The sequence below is a fragment of the Octopus sinensis genome, linkage group LG17 (genome assembly GCF_006345805.1).
Source record: "Octopus sinensis linkage group LG17, ASM634580v1, whole genome shotgun sequence".
Taxonomy (NCBI): Eukaryota; Metazoa; Mollusca; class Cephalopoda; order Octopoda; family Octopodidae; genus Octopus; species Octopus sinensis.
Genome location: NC_043013.1, coordinates 27,249,530 through 27,263,010, shown reverse-complemented (window position 1 = coordinate 27,263,010; position 13,481 = coordinate 27,249,530). Strand labels below are relative to the sequence as shown.

The following is a 13,481-nucleotide window of genomic DNA, read 5'->3' as shown; positions in this document are numbered from 1 at the left end:
ATAATAATAATAATGATGATGATGATGATGATGATGATGTTTGCTTTATTGGTCACAAGGGCCAAACTTAATAATAAAAAAAATTATCAACAACCAAGTTTGAGAAATTTGTCGGGGATATTGGAGTGACATGAGGGTAGAACATGCTCAGAAAACTGCTTTTATTGGGGATAGCACAGATCTTGAGATTGGTACTTGAGTGATAAGCATCATGGAAGCAGACCCTGTGAAACCCTTGACATCAGGTCTGCTCTTACAGAATTAGCCAGAGCAAGAGAAATTAAGAAGTCTTAGAAGTGAAATAATAATAATAATAATGCACTCTGGGAACAGTGAGCAAAAATCTCAGGAAGTATGTGGAACAAATAGGGGCTGCAATAAGGGTGAAGCACTTGCAGAAAACAGCACTGCTTGGAACCACTTGAATACTCCAGAAGGGGCTTGAAAAATAAGAGGTGTTACCTTAGTTCACTGGTAGTGAACAACTGACACTGTAATACATTTCCAGTGTTAGAAGCTGTGCAAAGGCAATAATAATATTCCTTTCTACTAAAGACACAAGTCCTGAAATTTTGAGGGAGGGGATTAGTTGATTATATTGGCCCCAGTGTTTCACTGGTACTTAAATTATGAACTCTGAAAGGATGAAAGGCAAAGCTGAACTCGGTGGAATTTGAGCTTAAAATATAAAGACAGATGAAATGCTGCTAAGCATTTTACCCACTGTGCTAATTATTCTGCAAGCTTGCTGCCTTAATAATAATAATTTGTTCTAATTTTGGCACAAGGCCAGCAATTTCGAGGGAAGTAAGTACCATCAATTCTAGTACTCAACTGTATTTTATTTTATTAACCTTGGAAAGGTGAAAAGGCAAAGATGAGCATAACAGGATTTGAACTTAAAATGTAAAGAGCAAAAAGATATACCACAAAGCATTTTCCCTGACTCTTTAATGATGCTGTCATCTTGCCAAAGATAGTTAAGTAGGGATCATTGAAGGAAAAGATTTAAAGAACATCCAAATTATATTCAGACTCCTCGAAGCAACAGGATGAAAAAAATATCCTTTGCTTTTGTTTAGTTTATTGTTCCCACTACAGCTCATAATTTAGTACAGTTCTGAATAAAATGGCAGAGAGGTAGGAAAAATAAAATAAAATATTATATAATATTATAAAAATGTTAGTTCAATCTAGCCAAAGTAGAGGATATTTTTGTTGTTTCTTTTTAAATTTCCAATATCTGAAAAATATTGGCACAAAATCAATAAATGAGTGCTTTAATTTATCTTCTTAAACAGCTGGAATAGGATTGGTTTAGTTACATTTAGTGCCATCACAACTGCGCATTGTTTTCAGGAACCGAGTTTTTACATTTTAACATGATATTTCTTAATATCAACAGAAAAATTGGCATATATGTACATATGCTACACACACACACATAACCTGTGTTATATAGAAATATTCTGATTAAAGAATTCTGGACTTCCAGAAATTGTTAATTATGACCACTAATTTTGGGGAATTGGCTCACAATTTCACCCTTACCAAAACTCTGGTAAGTTTTAATGATTTTAAAAACAATAATCATCATGTATCTTTATCATTTACTCGTTTCACTCAGTGGACCACAGCCATGGTGGTGTAATATCATGAAGAGTTTAGTCAAACTAATTAATCTCAATACTTTTTTTCTTTTTAAAGTCTGGCACGCATTCTACAGGTCTCTTGCTAAACTGCTAAGTTACAGGGATGTAAACAAACCAACACCAGCAGCCAAGAAATGACAAACACAAAGAATTACCCTTCCGCACTTATATATGATGAGCTTCCACACAGTTTCTGTCTACCAAATTCACTCTGAAGGCATTGAAGGCACCTGCTCCCGAGGTGCCACACAGTGGAACTGAACCCAAAACCATGTGGTTGCATAGCAACCTTCTTAACCACACAGCCATGCCTGCACCTTATATATTTATAAAAAATAAACTAAAAAAAAAGAATGTATTTGGTGTAAATTTGTCAACAAACCAGCCATCACAAAAGATGGACATGTTGGGCAGTTTACTAGAAACCCCATGTGTCCAGGAGCTCAATGCTAATCTTATGCCTGCAGTGGTTTACTGTTTGTCAATAAACACTACAAGCCCCAGTATATTGCTTTCCCCAGTGTTTTATAATGTTGTTAAGAGGGCCCTGCTAAAACTGTTGCTGTGTGATTTCTTGTCTTTTGCTGCAGTACATACAATATAGAACCTTATTCTTATTTAAGATGACTGAGAAGAAGCCATCTTTTGCAGCAGTTCAAAAGGAAGTTGTAAAGGATGTGGATGTTAAACTTAATGTTTCACAAAATTTTTGATGTGGTCTTTGTTATGTGGCACACGTAGTAACAGCAAAAAACCCCAATTAACTTTGTTGTTGCACACACATACAAATGTCTTATGGTTTTGAGTGGCTATGATGCAAGGGGCCAGGGAAAGATCCCCATGCAAGGAATATCACTGTGAGAGAAGATCCAAAATTAGGTAATTCAAGAACAGAGTGGAATGAATGACATGATCGCAGAATACCAAAGATTCAAGTTCAGCTGGGCCGAATATGCCACAAGGTTCACAGACAACAGGTAGATTTGTGCAGTTGCCAATTATCATCCAAGAGATTGGAAAAGGTGACTTGGAAGGCCACTACAATGATGAGAAGATGATTTAGGTAAAGATGGAAAAGAGTGGTGCAAGCATAAAAGAGCTGGAAGTGCATTGTGACCAGTGATGTATAACAACATTCAATAGTAAGGCTGGCACAGTGATACATGTGGACAGAGGGCATTTTAAAATGCCACTGGTAACAAAGGGGTCCTCTCATATGGGGAAACAAAAGAGTCTCTTTTATTTGGTATTAGTTCTTAGTTCAGACTAGAAAGGTTGCTCTGTCTCCTTGCAAAGCTAAAAAGCCCACTTTACATTGTCTTTGTGTGTCCAAAGCAAATGTGAATAGAAAAGACAATGATGACCAAGTGGAAATTAGGGTAAGAGAAAAAAGAATGAAGTTGGGTTGGTGGGGGAACAGACAGGAGCAAGTGAGTTTTAGGGGAAGGAGTAATGGTAGAGAAACAGTGATAGGCAGCAACTAACAGTGGGTTATTGGTAATGAGAATACTGAATAGAAAAGCATCATGGGTGATATGATGGGTGGGGTTGGGAAGAGTGAGTAAGAGGAGGAGACAGGATGATGAAGGGGGCAGTAATGGAAGTGAGAGTGATGTATGTTAACAATGAGAGATAGTAAGAGAGAGAGCAAGTCATAGGTAGCAATTGAGATAGAGATAGAGAGAGAGAGAGAGAGAGAGAGAGAGAGAGAGAGAGAGAGAGAGAGAGAGAGAGAGAGAGAGAGAGAGAGAGAGAGGTGAATTTCAACAGAAAGAGTGATCATGAAGAGTAATGAAGGCTGATGGTAGGAGTATTGAATATGGACAGATCTGATGCCATCCTTCATTACAGGAAGTGGTATGATAAAGGGTGACAATGGACATGTGATCAAGAAGTTTGCTTGGCAGCCATATGGTTTCAGATATGACCTTCACAGCACAGTGTGTTGCCTTGGGCATGTGGCTTCTACTGTTGCCTCAGGCTGACCAATGCTTTATGAGGAGTGAAATTTGGCCCAAAGTCCTTTACATGCAAGGGCACATGTATGTATGTGAGTATATGTATATATGCACATATATGTATGTGTGTATGTACGTGTGTGAGTGTGCATGTATGTCTATATATATGTGTGAGTGTGTGTGTAAAAGTTCCTACAGACAGATGTTGTGAACAATGAAACGGTTGAAAATGTAAAGAATCTAACTACTTGCTATTCCTTATCTTCTCATACTCTACATGTCTTGTACACACTGGCACATTATAACCATTTTGTTTGTTTTGTTTTCTATTCTTTATCATTCTTAGATTCTTATCCTTTGAAATGTGCATTTAGATATACCTTTATAAGCAACAGGAGCTTTTATACACGCACACAATATATATATATATATATATATATATATATACAGGCATGATATGTATATGCATTTGTGTTTGCCTGTGTGTATTTGTGAAAAGAAACTAAATTAAAAATGTCTAACTGAAAAAGGAAGTGAACACAGCAATGAAGAGGAGGTTGAAGAAAAAAAAAAAATTATTATGGTTGTTCTTTTATTGAATTTCAATAAAGAAATTATTGAATTCCAATGCAGAAAAAAAAAATTTAAATATTTTTATAAAAGTATTGAAAATAAAATTCTTTTGAAGTGAGAAATCAATAAACTTAAGCCAAAATTCAGTAAAACATGAATTGAAGCTCTGTAGCCCAGAATACAGATGTGTGTGTGTGTGTGTGTGTGTGAGGGTGAGATAGAGAAAGAAAGGAGGACCTGTAAATAAAAATTAAATGATTTTTTAAACTGCAAAGCCATATAGATAAACTGACCTTTTATTTGTTTAACCTTTTTGGCCATTTCTTTCTGCTTTTGTCGTTCTAATTTCCTTTGCATTTTCAATTCTGCTGCTTGTTGTGCTGCTTCTGCACGAAGACAAAAAAAAAAAAAAAAAAAAGAAAACGGTACATGATGCAATCACCAGTAAAATATAATACATGATGTAAAATGTTGCACTTTGTTGCATATCTTTTAATTTTCAAGTGGTTTTTAGTTGTTGTTAATCTTTCACTCACAGTTTGGATAGACTGGATCTGTCCAAGTACAGATGTACTGGAAAGACAGAGCCATTGATCCAGATACGATTGGCACAAGACAAGAATATACGTCATGTCACAAAGTCACTTGGCCAACATATTCTAGCCTTTGTCTTCTCTCAATGCTAATACTCTTGTAATGACCTCTACTCCTCAGAGTTGGCTTGTCTCATGCCAGATCTGCTCAGGTATTACTCTCAACATACACATACATTTCCTCTTGCCACACATATTGTTCTTCCCCACCTGCACCCCTAGTCCAGCACTAATTCCTTATGCCTAATTCTCTTCAAAGCAATCTTCTGGAATTCCTTCCCAGTTCATGTTTTTGTCTGTAATTGCTGACTTGCATCTCTTCAAGAAAAATGTCAACTCAGCAGCAATCTTACTGGTCTCAGAATTTTGTGAAGCTATTGACCACAGTGCCTTCCTTCAGACCAAAGACCTAACTGATAATATAAGGTTGTCCCCAAAGTTCGTAGAAAGTCTTGGAAAATAATGGTCTTTATTTTGAGGAATAATTTTTGTTGTTTTTGTTAGTACTTGGCGAGTAAAAATTCAATTTTCGCAAGTGTTTACGAACTTTTGGGACAACCTAATAATAATAATAATACTAATAAAAATGATGATGATAATTCTTTCTACAACAGGCACAAGAACTATGTAACTGACCCCAGTTAAGCACTGGTGGTGGTGGGGGTGATTACATCAACCTCAGTGCTTGACTGGTATTTATATTATTGATCCTGGCTGTGGCAGAATTTGAGCTTAAATTAAGGTGGCAAGCTGGAGGAAATGTTAACACGCCAGGCAAAATGCTCAGTGGCATTTCATCTGTCTTTACATTCTGATTTCAAATTCTGCCGAGGTTGACTTTGCCTTTCATCCTTTCGGAGTCAATAAATTAAGTACCAGTTGCATGCTGGAGTCGATCTAATTGACTGCCCCCCCTCCCACCCAAAATTTCTGGCTTTGTGCCCAAAGTAGAAAAGAATCTGAACTTAGAGACACAACCATGTTGTTCAAACGAAGTGGAGGGCAGAAATTACTTCAAATTTTCTTTAGAGATTTCCTGTATCTTGTATTTTCGACAGAAAAAAAAAAAAAAAAAAAAAAAAAAAAAAAAAAAAACCAACTTACCATACTTTTCTTCTTTTCGTTTTTTCTTCAGTGCTAAAGCTTCAGGGTCTAAATTTCTACGCCTTCTTCGATTGAATTGTACTTGAGTAAATCGGTCAAAAACCTCATGCTCAGATAACAAAACATATCCCTGAAACAAGACGTGGTTGAACATTTTCAATAATAAATAATTTAAAACTGAGTTTTTTCTTGAATCTATCTTCAAAGAATATACATTCTACATGCATTCAATACCAATATACATCTTCAAAACACATGACATTCAATACAAATATAGTTCAATTAAAACGTGGCTGTGTGGTAAGTAGCTTGCTTACTAACCACATGGTTCCAGGTTCATTCCCACTGCGTAGCATCTTGGGCAAGTGTCTTCCACTATAGCCTCAGGCCGACCAAAGCCTTGTGAGTGGATTTGGTAGATGGAAACTGAAAGAAGCCCATCATATATATGTATGTGTGTCTGTGTTTGTCTGCCCAACATCGCTTGACAACCGATGGGGGTGTGTTTTCGTCCCTGTAACTTAGCGGTTCGGCTAAAGAGACCGATAGAATAAGTACTAGGCTTACAAAAAATAAGTCCTGGGGTCGATTTGCTTGACTAAAAAGCGGTGCTCCAGCATGCCACAGTCAAATGACTGAAACAAGTAAAAGAGTAATGCACTTTATATAAAATGTAATTTAGTTTTGGTTACATACATATTTAGATTACAATTGCTTCAAATTTTGGCACAAGGCCAGCAATTTTGGAGGGGGTTTAGGCAATGATATTGACCCCAGTACTCGACTGATACTTACTTTATCGACCCCTTCCCCCCACAAAAGGAAGGAAAGCAAAGTTGACCTTCGTGGAAATCTGAACTCAGAACATGAAGACAGATGAAATGCCACCAAGCATTTTGTCTGGCATGCTAACAAGTCTGCCAGCATGCCACCTTAATAATAAATAATAATCCTTTCTACTAAAGGCACAAGGTCTGAAATTCTGAGGGAGGAGACTAGTCGATTACATTCACCCCAGTATTTCACTGGTACTTATTTCATCGACTCCGAAAGGATGAAACGCAAAGTCAACCTGGGTGGAATTTGAACTTGCAATGTAAAGATGGATGAAATGCTGCTAAGCATTTCGCCCAGCATGCTAACGATTCTGCCAGCTTGCTGTCTTGATGATGATGATAATAATAATAATCCTTTCTACTGGAAGCACAAGGCCTCAAATTTTGGGGAAGGGATTAAATTGATTACATCGATCCCAGTGCGTAACTGGTACTAATTTTATTGATCCCAAAAGGATGACAGGCAAAGTCGACCGTGGCAGAATTTGAACTTGCAATGTAAAGATGAATGAAATGCTGGTAAGCATTTTGTCCAGCATGCTAATGATTCCGCCAGCTCACTTGACTTTTATATTCACAATATAAGAAACACAAGTATGTAGGCAAAGGCATGGCTGTATGTGGCTAAGAAGTTCAGTCTCCAATCATGTAGTTTTGGGTTCAATCCAACTGCATGGCAACCTTGGGCAAGGGTTTTCCACTGTGGCTCCAGGTCAACCAAAGCCTTATGAATGGATTTGGTAGATAGAAACTGAAAGAAGCCCATTGTGTGTGTATGTGTATTTGTGTTTTATTGTCTCAGCAATATGTAATAGCTGTAAACAAGTGCCACTGTCATTCAAGTGGTGTCCTTTGTTTCCAGCATTCTGTGGAAACATGTCTGGCCACAGGGAAATATAACCATACTTGGAAATGAGTGAGGGTTGGTGACAGGAAGGGCATCTAAATTGTGCCTCCACAAATTCTGTCTGACCGATGCAATCATGGAAAAGTGGGTATTTAAAAAAAAAAAAGTCTTTAATTTTGTTCTGAATCAACTAATAGCAAAAACTTGAAATGTTATTTAGCAGTTCTTCATTTTATAGGCGTGGGCATGGCTATGTGGTCATGAAGCTTGCTTTGTAAGTATGTGGTTTCCGGTTCAGTTCCATCCTGGATAAATGTCTTCTGCGAGAGCCCCAAACAAGCCAATGCCTTATGAGTAAATTTGCTGACCAAAACTGTGTGAAAACCCATTATATCATCACCATCATTTAACATTCCTGCACCATACTGGTGTGTGTGCGCGTGTGTGTCTTTGCGTTTGCATCCTATTCACTCTGACAACCAGTGTTGGTTTCTTTATGTCCCTGAAACTTAGTGGTTCAGCAAAAGAGACTGACAGAATAAATACCAGACTTAAAAATAAAAGCTGGGGGCCAATTTGTTTGACTAAAACTCTTCAAGGCAGTGTTCCAGCATGGCCACAGTCCAATGATGGGAACAAGTAAAAGATAAAAGATTTCATGCATATTTAATATGTTGATATGTTCAATGTATCTCTTACTTGTTTCAACCATTAGGGTTATGGCCATGCTGGAGCATTGCCTTCAATAATTTTTAGTCAAATGAATCATCCCTGGTACTTATTTTTAAAGCCTAGCACTTATTCTAAATACATCTAACACTGGCTGTCAAGTGATGATGGGAGTCAAACACAAAGATACGCATGCACACATGCATACATATATGATAGGCTTTTTTCAGTTTCCATCTACCAAATCCATTCACAAGGTTTTGGTTGGTTCAAGACTATAGTAAAAATACACTTGCTCAAGGCGCCACACAGTGGGAGTGAACTCAGAACCATGTGTTGGGAAGCAAGCCTCTTATCACACAACCAAGCTTGTGTCTACAAAATACAATGTGCTAAAATAGAAAGAAGTTAAGATAAGCAATAAGACTTCTTACATTTTCACCATGTCGCTGTTCAAAAAATTCACCAATGGGAGCTTTAGTGCTGAAGGAAAAGTTCTCTTTGCACAAATCTGTGATACCATTTTTCTCTAGATACTGTCACCGAAATAGAAAGAAAGCAGAGAATTAACTACAATTAAAACAAAAATGATAAATACCTAAGGATTTAGACATTGTCTTTCCTCCTATGGCTAACTTTCAGGTAATTGATTTTATTGTTGAGTGAAAGAATTTAGTCTTGATTCAGTAAACCACCAAATTAGTCAAGTTCTGTTAAGTTTGGTAAGTTCTCATTACTTTGCTGCCAGGTGTTTTAGATTAATATTGTGCACTCATCATTAAATACAATCAGATTCTAATTCAGGTATGTAACATCAATCCATCACGGTTTTTGTGGTGGTTTTTTTTTGTACCTTATGCACCTGTGCTTGCATCAAGACAAGACATACTGTACACTATACACAGACAAGACACAGTATATACTAACACACAACAACTAGTCATATATTCACACTTTGCTAGAATGATTCTGTTGTGAATTGTCTTGACCTTAAACACAAATTAATGTCAGTGATGTGACATGAATCAGTGACTTTATGCTTCCTAGTATAATATCCGACAGGATTTACTTAGCTGCAGTCATCATAGATCATTCCCATGGATAATATTATTTCTCTTAAAAAAACTTACCCTCATCACATCTGAATAAGTACGAAGCTTTTTACCACATGGAGCATGGTACATGACTTCTCCAATGATACCACGTTTTCCAATACCCCTAATTTTGGTTTGTCGTTGCCAACTGTGTTCTAGAGGAATCCGTAACTCCTTTTCATCTATGACACGGCGTTTCTTCACAGGAGCAGATGCTGCAGGTAAAAAAAAAAAAAAAAATCCAATTTTTAAACTCTTTAAAACTTTAGCATTCAGATTAATCTGCTGAATGCAATGGTTATGCATTCACATGGCTTTGAATTAATCATGTATTATCTAATAGCTTTGGGATTTTGAAGATGTGATTGTTTATTTTTAGAATGACATTAGAGGGTAGGTGTAAAAGGCCAGATCTGGCCAGTTTGAACATAAAGCATATAGAATATTTAGGCCAGATATGGCTGCTTTAAATGCTTAAAGGTTAAACCATTAGCATCTGAACTGGCCATATCCAACCCAAATATTCTACCCGTTTCATGCTCAAATTGACCAGATCTGGCCCCACACACCTAAAAGGAAATAAGCATTATATTTAACAGAGTAATCTTGATGCTATGGGATTAATTAATTAAAAAGTTAGTTTCTTTTGACTGGGCACTTCAAGACACCAAAACACATGACAACTTTTAAAGTGAAAGGAAAGTAGATCTTGCAACATTCAAGATTTTTCCAACAGCCTTTGAAGTTTCAGTGAAATAATCTGGATTTATGAAACATTTGGAACTGTGTAATGATCTTAATTAACTATCTGAGGGCTTATGCTTCACTTTGTGACATTCACCAGTTAATCAAATATACTGAAAGTTACATCACACATGCACAATAATGAGTGTTACAGCTTCTCGAAAAACAAAGTTCTTCAATGCCATTTTATAGTTAGAGGTCATGTGGTTAAGATATTTGCTTCCAAGTCACATGGTTTCAGGTTCAGTCTCATTGTGTGGCAGCTCGGGCAAATTTCTTCTACTATAACCCTGAGCTGATTAAAGCCTTCTGTGTGGATCTGGTAGATGGAAACCGAAAGAAGTATGCCATATATTCATGTATGTATGCATGTGTGTGTTTGTGTTTTCTTGTTTTGATATGTGATTATTGTAAACGAATGTTGTTTATTTAGAATATTCTGTGAAAATATGTCAGGCCATGGAGACATATTACCTTGCCAAGAAAGAGGTAATGGTTGAAACATGTATGTGTGTGTGTACAAAACTCAAACAAAACATGATCTCTCATGTCAAGTCTTGTTTTGTTTCCATTTCTACATATTCTCCATGTAACACTGAAACTTAGGTTTTATAACAAAGGATACAATTACAATACACAATCAAGAATACACAAGGAATTCTAAATACTAGTTATTTGCTGGACAGTTTAAGGTTTACATTGAACTGGATGAGTTTTTCTGATACACCATTGAAAGACTATAATGTGTGTGTGTGTGTGTGCATATACATTCATTTTTAATTTTTAAATCTCTTGTGTTTGTATTCATTGTTTCTGTTGATAGTCTTCTGCCTCCTTTGTACATTGTTGCCTTCATTGTATCACATCAACATCAGTGACACTCCCTGTACCGCTGGCATAATCAGAGGTGCAAATGCCATGGAATTTAATGTTTTCAAGTTTTAAAATGCTGAAACTATAATGAGTCTGGTCTCCATGGCTGATGAGGGGATTTCCATGTTAATTTGTCCGTTGTCCTCTTCTATTAATTGTTTCCATGTTCCATTTTTATTTTCCTTTATATACATACATGTGTACATTTATGTGTTTTTCTGTACACTGTACTGCCTTATTGGGCCCTCCTTGAGTGTACAAACTATACACAGATATTGCTCTTACATACACAGGTACACAGAGACAAATTGTTATACAGTATACTGCAAACTAAACAAACTCAATTTTTATATATTTTCATGTTAACACACAGTGAAATATATCAAAGAAATAATGAAATCAGTGTTACCCCATTAGCATTTAAATGGTCAGATCCGGCTCCTCACACCTACCCTATAATGTCCTTCTAAAAACAAACAGTCACATCATTGAAATCTTTAAGCTAAGAGATAATGCATGATTAATTCAAAAGATTGCGAATAAATAAGTATTATAGTTGACAGGGTAATCTGAATGCTAAATCATTAAAACAAAAACCCAAATGATGCTGGTTTAATAACATTTAGATATGATGATGATGATGATGATGATAAAGTCCATATTCTTGAGTTGAAGCTATACTTACTTCCAGAGCCATTCCCACTAATATCAGCAGTTCTTTTGTCTCCTGTAGTAAAGGATGTTGAACTATTTTCACTGTCACGGGTTGATTGATCATCATCTGATTCCATACTGTCTGAACAAGATCCACTGTCTGAACTATCGGAACTGTCACTTTCTGCAATTAGGGGAGAGAAGAGAGAAAAAAAAAAGAAAAAAAAAAAAGAAAAAAAGAAAAAAAGAAACCCAGTCATTTATTATGTACACAAATGTTGCAATATATTTTTCATTTAATATCATATACACACACATTAAAACTTTTGTGATGATATCATTAATGATATCCTTTTACTTGTTTCAGTTATTTAACCGTGACCATGCTGGAGCACTTGCCTTTTAGCCAAACAAATCAACCCCAGCACTTATTTTTTGTAAGCCTAGTACTTATTCTATTGGGCTCTTTTGCCATACCACTAAGTTAATATCAATATTGGTTGTCAAGCAATGGTAGTGGGGACAAACACAGACACATATACATACATATATATATATATATATATATTTATATGCCAAAATGAATTTCTGTGTGCTAGTGTGTCACACTTTGACCCCCTCTCTCACTATTCAATGACACTTCTATTATTCCTCATGTTGGGATGAGAGTAATAGTAGGCATAGAGATGGTGAGGGTGGTAGTAGACTGATGGTCGTGATGGTAACGGGGTTGTGGAGGAGAAGACGGTGAAGTCAAAGGTATTGATGATGGTGGCATCAGGAGTTTGAATGGTGTGTATGTATGGTAGTTGTGGTGGCAATGGTGATGGTTGAAAACAGTCAACAGAAAGAGAGAGAGAGAGAAAGAAAAGGTTAGATAGAAAAGAAATTGTACTGACCCCTGAATGGGAAGACAAAAAATGCTGTTTATTATGCAACTTTGCAATAAGTTCCAAGTCGACAAATTATATCATTGTTCTGATGAAAACTGTTCTTTGCTTGAAAACTATTGGTCAAGTTTAATAAAACATGTACTCAATGCGTGAAGTGTCATTGTTGGGCTCAAGGCCCAATGAAGAGCCCTTCACAGGAGCTAGCTTAAAAGCCGCCCGCTAAAGCAACTTTTAAGCTAGTATGTATATATATATATATACATACATATATATATATATACACATATACATATATACAATGGGCTTCTTTCAGTTTCCACCTACCAAATCCATTCACAACACTTTGGTCAGCCCAAAGCTATAGTAGAAGACACTCGTCCAAGGTGTTACACAGTGGGACTGAACCCAGAACCATGTGGTTGGGAAGCAAGCTTCTTACCACACAGCCATGCCTGTGCCTATAACGAATTTAGATTAAAAAAAAAAAAAATCAAGTCAGAAACTTGGATGGATTTAATAATATAACGTTGTTATTAATAAGCTGGTGTTTGGAACACAACAAAAGTTTCTTGCACAAAATCCTGATTACATTTTAATGCAAACACTTTAAAACAAGTTGCTGTGACAGCAGTTTAGGAGAGCAGGAACTCTGAATATATACACTGATATAAGATAAAGGATACTATTGTCCAGCTGTGAATGATCTCTCTCTCTCTCTAGTGTTAGAAGCATGATAAAATGTACCCAATTCATGTGGTAAAGTGATTACAACTGGATGTTAAAAGAGAGAAAGATTGAATGGAAGAGACATGGATCCTCTTCTTATATTTGCCACAAGGGCAACAGATGAAGGGATTTTGCAAGAACAAATTACATGAAAGAGACAAGCAGCCACAGAGGCAGTTTGTTTAGGAGATCAGTAATCCTGGCTAAAAACATCTACAAAGTAGCAAGCAGCCCCTTAGTCCTGACACACACAATCTTTCTCTAG

General features: G+C 36.5%; 1 protein-coding gene across 13 annotated transcripts in view; it reads right to left on the bottom strand.

The window, feature by feature from the left end:
- The window catches only part of LOC115220806 (bromodomain adjacent to zinc finger domain protein 2B), a 321,983-nt gene that overhangs the window by 75,564 nt on the left and 232,938 nt on the right, over positions 1-13,481 (bottom strand). For all 13 annotated transcript variants that reach the window (XM_036510466.1, XM_029790965.2, XM_029790966.2 and 10 more), the window contains 5 exons: positions 11,629-11,781; positions 9,363-9,541; positions 8,667-8,768; positions 5,881-6,010; positions 4,477-4,569 (listed from right to left, as the gene is read on the bottom strand). In XM_036510466.1, the coding sequence (XP_036366359.1) occupies positions 4,477-4,569; positions 5,881-6,010; positions 8,667-8,768; positions 9,363-9,541; positions 11,629-11,781 (657 nt within the window). The remainder of the gene's footprint in view (positions 1-4,476; positions 4,570-5,880; positions 6,011-8,666; positions 8,769-9,362; positions 9,542-11,628; positions 11,782-13,481) is intronic.